The sequence below is a fragment of the Emydura macquarii genome, unplaced genomic scaffold, assembly GCF_026122565.2.
Source record: "Emydura macquarii macquarii isolate MOO-44397 ecotype Brisbane River unplaced genomic scaffold, CSIRO-AGI_Emac_v2 contig_499, whole genome shotgun sequence".
Lineage (NCBI taxonomy): Eukaryota > Metazoa > Chordata > Testudines > Chelidae > Emydura > Emydura macquarii.
Window position 1 is genome coordinate 3,713,853 of NW_027130636.1, and position 12,533 is coordinate 3,726,385.

The window sequence follows — 12,533 nt, forward strand, 5'->3', positions numbered from 1 at the left end:
GGACTGGAGTCCCACTTGGCCTGGCTTCCAGCATGAGTCAGCGATAGCTGAGAGACCCCTGTAGCCCACTTAGCACCACCGGCTATGGCCATTCAATATTTACCTGGGATTTGAAATACGTCTCCTGAGGGGTGGCAAGAACGTCAGCAGATGCGATATCTAGGTGCATCAGCGTCTGGCGGAAAGAGGGACGGTTCCGGGGCTTGCTCTGCCTGAACGGAACAACAAAGTCAAGTTATGGGGACATGCTATCGAGTTAAAAATCACATTTAAAGTGTTTTACCTGATATTAGGATGATCAACCCTATGATTGCTGTAACTGGAAAAAGATCAGAACACAAGAATTCTCTTTCCCACCCAGTGTGTTTCCTTGGTACACGTGACAGCTTGCTATGTTTAAGCCCTTTCACTGCTAGACCATAGTCAGTTTTCCCTATTTGTGAGGGTTCTTCTACAACAACAGGGCAGAGAAAACATTTGTAAAACAGGAAACTGTGATTGTAAAATCACAAAAGTCAATAGGCAGCTCAAGGTACATGTAGAAAATGACTGTACTCTTAACTCATTTGGTGAAACAGACTAGATTTCAGCCTGATGTCCCTTGAGTTTCTGAATCTGTGACTGACATATTTAGCAGACCACCCTTGTGAGAATTACAGGCCAATGACGAGCAATCAGCAACACAGCATTGTTTCTTCCTTATTCTCCTATAGTATATTAGCCAGAATGGATGTCTGCTCATCTTGAGTAATGTAAAATCCAGGTATTCTTTAATATTCCATTCCCTTTAGGGATTCCCTCCTATTAGTGAGCCTGAAGTATGAAGACTCAGCATTAATGCCCTTCCTAAAAACAAGAGGAATTTATGTAGAACATTACCTACAATCACGTGGGTAATATCCCTAGTCCAGGACACAGCTGGACTTTCTCTATAACTGGCTCATGACCAGCCATTTTGACAGAAGCATCTAGGTTCCCAACAGAAACGTATTTCCTAGGGAAAACTTGATGTCAAACTTGCAGGTATGAGACGCAGGTGGAAAAATAGGGGGATTTGTCTGCATGTCACATAGAGAGGTTTCGGTGCATATGATTTGGCCTGCAATTCAGAACTAATGAATTGCTCCTAGATTGTATGGCTCCAAGAGTTGGTAGCTATAGGCAGTGGTTCCCAAACTATGGGGTGTGCCCAGAACATGGGGGGGAGGAGGGAGGAGAGGCGGCACAGCAGGGCTTGGGCCAGCTCCCATGAGGGGGTTGGGAGGGAGTGCTACCCAGCCCCGCTCTGCCCTCTGCTCTGTCCTGGGCCCCACCCCTGCTCTCAGCCCCTGCTCCCAGTTTCTGGCCAGCGGGATGCAGACACAATCTATTACTGGTAAGGGGGGAGACATTCTATTACTGGTGAGAGGAGAAGTTTGGGGACCGCTGCTGTAGAGCCAACAGATGAAGAAGAATTTGCCAGGATGGTAATAACTGATTTCACTGATTTGAGGGATCAGTTTGATCATCTAGTCTGATCTTCTGTGTAACAAGCCATAAACCTTCCTCAATTTAATTCCTAACACATTTCTTTTAGAAAAGCAGCCAATTTTGATTTAAAAATTGCGGTGATGGAGAATGGTAAATTGTTTCAATGGCTAATTACTCTCACTGTTAAAAATGTACATCTTATTTCCAGGCTGAATTTGTCTAGCTTCAACTTCCAGCCACTGGATCATGTTTCTCATTTGTTTCCCATTTAGGCGCTGATCAAGTCATCCTTAACCTTCTCTTTGTTAAGTTAAATAGACTCAAGGAGCTCAGTCTATCACTATAAGGCAGGTTTTCCAATCCTTTCATCAGTCACATGGCTCTTCTCTGAACCCTCACCACTTTATCGACATCCTTCTTGAATTCTGGGCACAAGAACTGGATGCAGCATTCCAGCAACAGTTGCAACAGCGACAAATACAGATGTCAATAGCCTCTCTCTGCTCCTACTCGAGACTCCCCTATTTATGCACCCCAGGATCGCATTAGCCCTTTGGCCATAGCATCGCACTGGGAGCTCATGGTCAGCTGATTATCCACCATGACCCAAATCTTTATCAGTCACTGCTTCCCAGAATAGAGTCGCCCATCCTGTAAGCGTGGCCTACGTTCTTTGTTCCTGGATGTATATGTTTACAGTTAGCCCATATCAAAATGCATATTGTTCACTTGCACCCAGTTTACCCCAGTGACCTAGATCACTCGTTATCAGTTATCATTTACCACTCCCCCAATTTGTGTGTCTGCAAACTTTATCAGTGATGATTTTGTGTTTTCTTCCAGGTCATTGACAAAAATGTAGGGCCAAGAACTGAGCCTTGTGCAACCCCACTGGAAACACACCTACTTAATGAAGATTCCCCATATAAAGGACTAGACAGAGGGGAGACATAACTGCTAATACAGAGAGAGGACAGAGTAAGCCAAGATTGTTGGGGCTCTAAGCTCCTACAGATTCTTGCTAATTTGGATATTTTCACCCTCAAACCACAGAATTTGCAGGGAGGGGCTTGAGAAGGTGTCCTGAGTCTGGGAGTAATATGAATCAGGGAGCCAAGAGGCAGCAGCAGTCTCAAATCAACACAAAGCATTAACTACAGCACAGACAGGGCTAGGCTCTCCAGCTTCCAGGCCACACAGAGACCAGATCCCTCTGGCTGACACTGTGTCTGCCACCGCTCTCAGATCACAGCCTCTCCTTCTCTCACCACCCAGAACCACCCCAAGGCTGGGATCTGGCTTCCTCCTCCCCTGCCCGTCACTTCCAACTCTTCCCTCTTCCTCTTCTTCTGAATAGCACGTCACTCAACTCTCCTCTCTTCCCACCCTCCCTGCAGCTTTACGCATCACCCACCTAGCTCCCGAGCCACAGTCCTCTCTGAATGACTTCTGGTTCTCCCATTCTCAGCCACGGTCAGGATGACCCTTGGGCCACCCACCTCCTCGCCCTCACCTCCTCATTCAACCAGCAGCTATCCAGCATCTCTCACTTGCCCTTGTCTTCCCCAAGCCCTGCTGTCTCTGATCTCTCAATCACTGAGTTCCCTTCTCCGACCACCTGGTCTCTTTCAACATCACCCTCCCACCCCTCCATCCAGTCCTTCCAGACCATCAACATCAATGGCATAAGTAACTGCATGGTTTCTGTAGGAACCACACAGGTCTTGATGGTGACAAGCCATTTTGCTTCAAGGCAGCAGGACATGATGTCACACCCAGCTAAGCATGCCACCAACACACAGTCTCTCTCTCTCTCCTCAGCAGCAGTGATGGTTGGGGTTCTTAAAAAGAGAACTTTTCTCTGGGCCCCATCCTTCAGTGCTTACTCAGGTGCCATTTCCACTGACACCACTGGGCGTATGGCAGAGCCATAGGATGGACCATACATCTGTTTTGGCCAGGACAGTCCCTTTTTTAAGCCCTGTCCCGATTGTCCTGACTTTTTTGGCAAAAACTGGGCATTTATCCTGTTTGCTATACCCAAACAAATGACCAGTTTTGCCAAAAAAGTGGGGTGTGATCCTTAGCAGGGCACAGAGGAACATGCGGGGGGAGAGGGAGCAGGCAAGCAGCTTGGATCTTCTTAGTGTGAGCCAGTGGCAGGAAGGGCTGGGGTCACAGGCATAGGGAGGGCTGGGGCTGGCCATGGGCTGCAGGGAGGGGCTAAGGCCAGGGCCTGCCCAAGCGGTGGGAGAGGGGGACTGTGCAGCGGAGAGTGGCAGGGACTGGGATGAGGGGGCCGTGGAGGGGACCAGGTGGCTGTGGGGCTGTTGTTGGTGAGGAGCTGGCCCCGCACGCAGGAATAGAGTGGCTCAGGCCAGGCCTGTGCAGTGTCCTGTTTTCCCTGTAGAAAACTATCATCATTCTACCAAGGAAGGACTGCAGGATCAAGCCTCAAGTCTGTGCGGGGATGCGGCTCTTACCATGTTTGCTTCATGAGGATTTTGAACCCATCTGGACAGGTGGAAGGGACAGGAAGGTGCAGGCTGTTACTGCCCACTCCCCAGATGATAGCTGAGGAGTCTACATCCTTGTATGGAATCTCTCCCGTCAGCAGCTCCCACAAAACTACTCCAAACGACCTGTTGCAGAAACATAAGGACAAACCTCCACAGTGACTTACAGGTATAGTAAAAAACTCTGTAACAGGCTTAGAGACTTTCTGTTCCGTTAACAAAATGGGCAGCAGGTTACACCTGATTTTAAATAGAAAATGGATTAAAAAATGGCAATGTTCATATATTTAAGAGGATAAGGCTGATCACAGACTTTCAGGGTTATTTTGTACTTTGTGCAGTCTCTCTCTGCCACTGTTCTAAGTCCTAGCCTTTTAGCCACAGTTGCATTGGTTTTAATTTTCACTTCGCACTGAAAAGCTAAAGCAAATCCTCCTCCTTTTAGGGTTTTTAAATCTCAAAAAGATACAAATTTAAACACTCTACAACAGCAGTTCTCAACCTTTTTTCCCCCCGAGTACCACTCGGGTCAGGTACAGTCAGGTCAAGTACCACTTGACCTGACTGTACCTGACCCGAGTACCACTCGGGAAAAAAAGGGGGAGGGGGGACTTGCGGCGGCGGCGGGGTTTCGCGGTGGCGGCGGGGGAGGACTTTCGGTGGCGGCAAATTACATGGGGGGAACAATGCCTTCCACCGAAACCCTTCTGCCGTTTGCCCCTTTTCGGCGGCAGGGTTTCGCGAGGGTGGGCGGATAAGCACTTCCGGCGGCGGATTCGGCGGCGCGGAATGGCTCGCGTACCACCCAGCCTTCTGCGAAGTACCACCGGTTGAGAACTGCTGCTCTACAATATAGGCAACATACAATGGAAGGTCACAGTCTTGCCAACTCCAGCAAACTAGAAGGCAAAGTTAGTTTTCCAAGCTGTAATCATCGCTGATCTTAGTATAGCTCCTTTGTTCTGGGACAAAGTAAAAATTTCTGTGTATTCATAAGACAGCTAACAGATTTCATTTGGGTTTTTTAAAAACAAACACTCCCCCTGCTGGCATGTTGACTGAACTACCCATACCCTCCCCAGACAATGCTTCCAAAGCTAATGAAACACAAAACAGCAGCAATTATTAAGTGTGAAAGTGAGGAAACAAACACAGCCACTGTGTAGGTGCCACTATTTGGACATTTTAGACTCCGCTGGAGATTCCCTCTGGTCCTAACTTGAAGAAAGATTAACGAGAACTGTGTTAAAACAAATCATAGCTAGTGAAGTATAAAGGAGGGTCTATCCAGAGCAGACAATCCACATTACAAGAAATGAAAATTGCAGGTAAGAAAACTAATTTTGCCTTTCTCCTAGAGTGAATCCAAGGGCCTGGAGAGCAGTCATATATCACAAGAAGTAGCAAGGAATGACTGCCATCTACCAACAACATAGAGAGGGTCATACAATAGCAAAGAGATGCCAGAATGGTTAATACAAAGTCAAAAGAGAGGCGACAGAGACCCAGAGAAAAGCATTCACTGAGTAACTATTCCCAAAGCTAGAATTAGCCTGAGATGCAGAGATGTACAGACTATTTAGTGAGTTTCAAAGTCCAAAACTACTACATCCCAGAAGCATCTTTCAGTCTCTCTCTACACATCCTTGCATATGTGTGACAAACAGGGTCTTTCTGTGATTGTAGGACTACTGTTTAATGAACCAAACTAGGTGGAAGGTGGAAAAAAGTTATTTTGCCCTGTGATATATACATTGTTAACATAAAGAACAGAACAGCGTCAAAGGAGTGATGCAAACTGAATGTATCTGGACTGAAGGAATTTTCAAGGCTCCTGACAAGGTTACAGACTTGTTTTAGCAGTGGATCCAGATGTTACCAAGAAGAGAGTGAACATATGAAAACTCTCAAGAACAGTTTTTATTGATTAATGATCATGGGACAAGTTTGCCACTCTATCTGAACGCTGCTTTTTTTTGGAAGCACTTGGCAGCTTGCTTGGAAAAAAGGAATGGGTGTCAAGGCGCTTTAACCAGTCACGGCAGCCACCACCAACACTGCAGAAGCACAAGATTCATCATCACACCACTGAGTCTTATTTGTCCTGATCCTGAAAAATGTCCTGACCACACTAGGTGACGAGAAAACTTGACACCATCCCCATCTGTGTGGAGTCAGTGGAATCCTTGGGACGGGATACTAAGAAGGTCAACAGACCAGCTATAATATGCATGAATATACATTAAGATAGGCTGAAAAGCTGACCTAAAGGAAGTCCCTCAGTGATAGGCCAGCTGGGGTCTGCTTCAGAATATCTCTTAGGGCCTTGCATTGGAGAAGGTTGTCCCCAAGTTTATATTAAGGGATGATACCTGTAAATCATTCAGGAAATGAATCAGCAAATGCCCTCTTTCTTTGCCTGGGCTAATATGATCTTATTAAGTGGAGAGGATGCTATGCAGGATCCTCTTGAATCTCTGAAATTAAATTTAATTGGCATGGAGGACAGGAAGGTGAGAGGAGGAAGTCCAGAACTGATCTCTGCAGTGGGAGCACAGCATAAAGGAAGTGTGTGTTTTTTTTCTTTCTAGCACTGTCCAACAGCCTTTCAAGGGGCATTCCCTTCTCCCAGGCTAATGGAAGCAGAATAACTAGTTCTGCAGTGGGCAAGAGTTTAGGATGAAAGTCCAAAATGAGAGCTTCCAAACCTGAAATGCAAATCTGCATAAGATTAGCATACAGAACACACCTCTGACATTGTAACTAACCTAACATTTGCATTACAACTGACAGGAAAGGAACTCTTCCCAGGTGCATCTATCTAGGCTCTTACATGGTCCTATCCTATGCAAGATCTGCTTACCTTTCTCTCTCCTCCTGTCAACAGACTGTACTTTGTTAGTCATTGCTTGTTGTGATGGTATTGTGGGAAGGCTCAAGTCAAAGAAGGGGTGTTTATATTTGATCTGGAGGCACGAAGGTCTCCTGTGGGACTGAGTTCCACATCTGCGGGGCAGTTGCAGGGAAAGCTGTTTTCTGACACGTGTCCTGCTACTCCAGAGAAACAAAGCTACCATGAGTGGTCCAGAGGGGCTGCCTCACCCTGCGAGATCCTGTCAGCTGAGTCAGTCCCAGAAAAAGCTTTGAAAATGAGGAAGGAAACCTGGTATTCACTGGGGAGCCACTGCAGACAGCAGAGTACTAGGGTAATTTGTTCTCAGGAGATTGTTTTTGTGGGCTGCTGTGTTGTGAACCAACTGTTGCTCTAACTGGAACGATTTCACACTGTACTATAGAGAATTACAGCTCTGTACTTAAACCTGGACACCATGCATGTGAGAATCACCAGGGCTATACCATCGATGTAAAAGGTTTTTTGTCATTTGGTATCCAGAAGTAGCATGGCAACAGCAGTGTGGTGTATGCTTTGAACTGCATGGATAGGCTGATTCTGCACTGAAGCGTCTCCAGTAGCACCAAGATCTGTGTCTCGTCCAAGTGCTTTTGAGGGCATCATGAGAGCAGATTTCTTGTGGGATGAGAGGAGGATGTGTATTATGCTCATAGCATGTTCTTCTGTTGAGAGAGGGGACTTCCCCCTCCAATCCATTTAGTCCTTGGCCTCTCAGCCAAGAACGTCAGCACACATGCCAGCTGAAACAGTCTGTGATGTAGACAAAGGTCCCTTAGGGGAGCAGTCTCAAATCACCAACTCAGAAATATTGGTTTGATTCTTCTGGGACCTTGTAACTTTTTAATAAAATGTTAAAATTCAATTAAAAGAATCTACCACTATGACAAGAAAGAGCCATGTTTCTATTCTATGACCTAAATGCCAGAACAGAAGAATTAGAGAGACAAGGTTGGGTGAGGTCATATTTCATTGGACCAACTTCTGTTGGTGAGAGAGACAAGTTTTGAGCATACACAGAGCTCTTCAAGTTTGGGAAATGTACTCAGAGCGTCACTATAGCTAACAGAAAATGGAACAGATAGCGCATAATTCAAGGGACCATTCAAGGTGAAGTGGCCTGTTAACACCCCTCTAGTCATAGTGGGGAAGGGAAGGAAGGTGGGGAAAGCAGCGAGGAGGTGGGGGGGGGGAGGAGGAGGGAGGGCCACTTCACCTTGAACGGTCCCTTGAAATATGTATGCTGAACCATCTGTTCCACCTTGTATTTAGCTGTGACTCATTTCCCAGACCTGAAGAAAAACTCTATGTAAGCTTGAAAGCTTGTCTTTCTCACCAACAGAAGTTGGTCCAATAAAAAATATGACCTCACCCACCTTGTCTCTCTAATATCCTGGGACTGACACAGTTACAACAACATTGCATTAAACAGAAGAACAACATCCTGTGTTTGTTCATTGTTTTAATTTGTAAAGTGGCAGGTTTTTGGGGCCCACTTCTGTTTGGTGTGGAGACCCTTCAGCTCTCAACATCATATAACATCTTCTAAATACACTGTATTTTTATTGCTATCATGGCCCCACCCCTCACTGTGGAGCATATAATACTTAGCAGCTCCTCTGAGAATGGAAAGTCTAGCAGAGAGCAATGAGACAGCCTTTATGGTGAGGAAAGAGTGCTGGAAATGCTATGTAATGGAAGAGCTGACTGGCTGAAAGGAAGGTGAAGATGTGTAATTAGTATGATAGTACTGCTCACCAGATATCCACTTTTTCAGAGACGGGCTCATTGCGTATCACCTCTGGGGCCATCCAAGCCACAGTGCCCGCGAAGGACATTTTTGTACTTTTATCACTGAGTTCTTTAGACGTACCAAAATCTGAAATTTTTACTGCATCTGTATGAGTGACTAATACGCTGGAGAGAGAGGGAAAAGCACAAGGTATCAGCAATGAGAAAACGCTTTGCACTTCCACATCAACTTTCAGAAGTGGATCTCAAAGTTCTCTGTCATTCACCAACACCGCCAGGTATAAACTCTACCTATTTTATCAATGGGCAAAATGAGGGTGTAGGAGTGAGTGGTTTACCTGGACCTAGCAGCTAGGAACTAAAGCCTGCAGTTTTAAAATAATTTGATCCGTAAATGGAATTAATTTGCCATTTATAGTAAATTCTCTCCCCTTGTTCAGAAGAACTTTTTCCTATGAAACTCCAATAGATCCAGGTGTTCTGCCAACACAGGAGGGAGTCACAATTACCCTTTCCTTCCTTTGCATCATAAATGAGGTAGTGCTGAAATAAAACTGATAGAGCAATCTATGCTGACATTTTTTGCTTGTCTATCTCCAGCCCTACTGATCCAGGGCTCCTGGTTCCCATCATTGCTAAAACCCACTGCCCCATAAACTACACAGTTCTAGAAACAAAGCTCTTCCCTCTTGGATTACAGCTCAAACACTTCCTACCTAAAGCCTCAATTTTAACCACAGTCACTTAAGATCTTAGTGTAACAGCTGTTGTTAGCAAACACCCTGTTTTAAATCAGTATGAAGCGCTGGTGAGGCTGTTTGCTAGGGTTGGAGTAAAGGGTTAATAATACTGCAGTTTCACAGAGGAGTTACCACAACATTCTTTTGAGTTTTTTCCAAACTCTGATTCTAAATTCTAGGGGCCAAAGTCCATCCTGATGTAAACAGACTGTAACAGAGTCAGAATGGGGGACATCAAGGTCGACTATATTCAGGGGACACTTCAAACCCCTTATAAACGCATGTATTAACACAAAACAACTACTAAGATGGAAAATTAGCCATTTTCAGGTGTATACTGTATACAGTATTAGAGTTAACAAGTACAGAAAAACTTAGAACTATTTGTTGGGAAATGTATCTTGATATTCAAACTAGCAATAATTAAATAAGTGTAATATTAATGTAATAATAATAAGATCACTGCCCATACAATGTAACATACCATTTAAAACATTTACAGTCAAATACAGATACAGTAACAGATCCACAGTCACACCAAAGGCTGTAAACAGTGAAGGAAGGGAGAGGCTGAAGCAAAGTCCAGGGTAAATGGAGAAGGCAGATGGGCAGTATCAGCAGGGGAGCAAGGTGCAGGGTCAGAGGAAGATACATATTCAGGAGAGCAGAGGATGAGACCAGAACAAAACAGACAAGAAGTACAGACAAAATGAAGAGCAGGAGACAGAGTGATTCACTTTTTCAAAAGGACAAAACAGCGATCTCATTAGCAGACAAATTTCCCTACTATTCCTCTCCCGCGTAAAGCAACTGGTGCAGTTGCCACAGGGAAGTTACGCTAACATAAATGGGAGCTGAGATGGTCCATCCAGGTGCATACAGGAAGTCAGAGAGCCACAAGACAAATCTCTCTCAAGTTATGAGCTACACCATGAGAATGTTTAAGGCCCCCAATATAGCTCGATATCCATGGCTGGAAGAATTCCCTCTAAAATCTACTTTTTCAGAGTTTTAAACTTTAAGAACCCAGGGACTCACTTTGGTGATTTGAGGTCTCGGTGGATGATTTTATGAAGGTGTAAATAATTCATTCCACTTGCAATTCCTGTGGACCAGTCCACAAGTAACCGAGGTGTGACTTTCCGGCCCGCTCGCAGCACCTCGTAGAGCTGTCCATGTGCGCAGTATTCCATGATAATACAATAACATGGGGCCTGAGTGCAAACTCCCCTGTCAGAGAACACACACACACCAGGCACATTAAAGCAAATACAATCCAACACTCAGTATCCAAGAGACTCTCTGAACTCAAAAACAGACAACTGTAATCTGGCTGTGAAAGGTGCCAAATGCCCACAGCTCACTGTCTGTCGTGGCAGGGAGCTGTAGGTGCTGAGTCTTTGAAAATTAGACCTATGTTCTTTATCTGGAATGCCTCAACTGTGCTCCTGAATCAGAAGTGGAAAACTGAAGCTTCTCTTCAGAGGTAGCTGCCCAGGTTTATGTCTTTGGCTTTTACATTCTAGTATTGACCTTCATCCTCCACAGATACAGGCATAGGAATACAGATATTGCCATACTGGTCCAGATCATACTAGACCCATCGTGTCAAGCAATAACATGGGTGGCTTTTGATGCTTCAAAGGAAAACAAAAAACATGCTTTAATAAATGCTCAGGAAGAGCTCTGGAACACCAGACACATAGCAAATACAAACTTTAGTGTAGTTCACTGCCAAAACACCTGAAAACTTCCACTCTATGAGACCCCATTATTCCCCCAGCATTTTAATTAGCCAATTAATCATGTGACAGTATTAGCTTAAAAGTAACATTTCTGTTACTATTTCTTCTACATTTCCTCCTCCTGCCTTCCTGCTAAGATTATAGAAAACAGTTCTGTCTCCAGTCAGCAGGATTTAGGCCTTTATTTTTTACTTCAGGGTTGTTTTTATTTTTTTGTGTGGTGTTCCTGTCAAAGTCATAGGTTTTATATTTATTCTGTATCTTGTCAGACATGCTTTGGAGAAACAGAACTTGTGTGCACTGAACCACTGCAGCTATCTTCTAACTTGTCACATAATCCATTTATTGCTGGCTTCTACTAAATCACTCTGGGATCAGTTTTACAGCTGCTTGGTGTGCAGAGCTCCCGCTGAAGTTAGCAGCAATTCCACATTAAAGCAGCTATAAACTGGACCATGTATTAGTAAACAGCCAGGTTAACAGAATAAGGGTTCATCTCCCCTCCATTTGGAGCTAAATTTTTGCTAACACTCCTTACAGTAAGGGAATCATTTCTGCTCATCATATATTTTAGTACTATTCAAAGATCTTGCAGCAAATGTTAAATTAGGTCGGGAAGTATCTTCAGGCATCATTAAAATAACAAATGGGATTAGGAATAAAATCTACTCAGATTATTTGTCTGTGTTACATGGTTTGTCTCCTTAAAACATGGACCATGTCCATGTTTTGTACAGCACTGAGCATATCAATCGTGCCCAGTAAATAACATCAGTAATAAATTATCTACTTTCGCCACAGATCTGCGAGACCTGGTTTTGCTTTATGCACAGTCTAGTTTTATGCCTGCTCTGAGGAGGTTTGTTGCGAATTCAAGTACAATTCAATTCAGTCCTTTAAGAGAACGGAGACTGCAGAGATTGATAGCACTGCGGGAGCTCTTGCCTTCATGTTTTGCAACAACATGAATTCAGATCTGGTTAATGGCAAAATTCTGCCCTGGCAGCAAGAACATTATTGGAGGGAAGCAAAAAGGTGTTGGCTTTAGGAAGGGTCCATACACCATCCTGTCAGCCCAGGCTGAACGCAGTGTGCAGAACACCTCATTCTGTTTCCTAAAAAGCAGCATTTCCAATCCCCACATGTGCTGCTGACTACAGAATGTGTGTGAGTGGATGGGCCATGTGCCCACACCAGCACAACACACACCCCATCAGTGCATCAGCCACATCCCAACCTAGCACTCAAGAGATGCTGAGGAGGAAAACCTCCCCACTTGCTGTGCAGTTGCTGTGAGGGAGGGGAAGAAGCACCTTCAGAGCACTTTTCATTTAAACACACAAGTTGCCCTGAGTGTTCAGACTTTCACGGGATACTCACATACTTAAGAGTTAGGCTC

At 44.8% G+C, this 12,533-nt stretch overlaps 1 protein-coding gene across 3 annotated transcripts in view; it reads right to left on the bottom strand.

The window, feature by feature from the left end:
* The window catches only part of MAP3K13 (mitogen-activated protein kinase kinase kinase 13), a 140,894-nt gene that overhangs the window by 29,689 nt on the left and 98,672 nt on the right, over window positions 1–12,533 (bottom strand). For all 3 annotated transcript variants that reach the window (XM_067538763.1, XM_067538765.1, XM_067538764.1), the window contains 4 exons: window positions 10,428–10,619; window positions 8,656–8,814; window positions 3,954–4,112; window positions 104–212 (listed from right to left, as the gene is read on the bottom strand). In XM_067538763.1, the coding sequence (XP_067394864.1) occupies window positions 104–212; window positions 3,954–4,112; window positions 8,656–8,814; window positions 10,428–10,619 (619 nt within the window). The remainder of the gene's footprint in view (window positions 1–103; window positions 213–3,953; window positions 4,113–8,655; window positions 8,815–10,427; window positions 10,620–12,533) is intronic.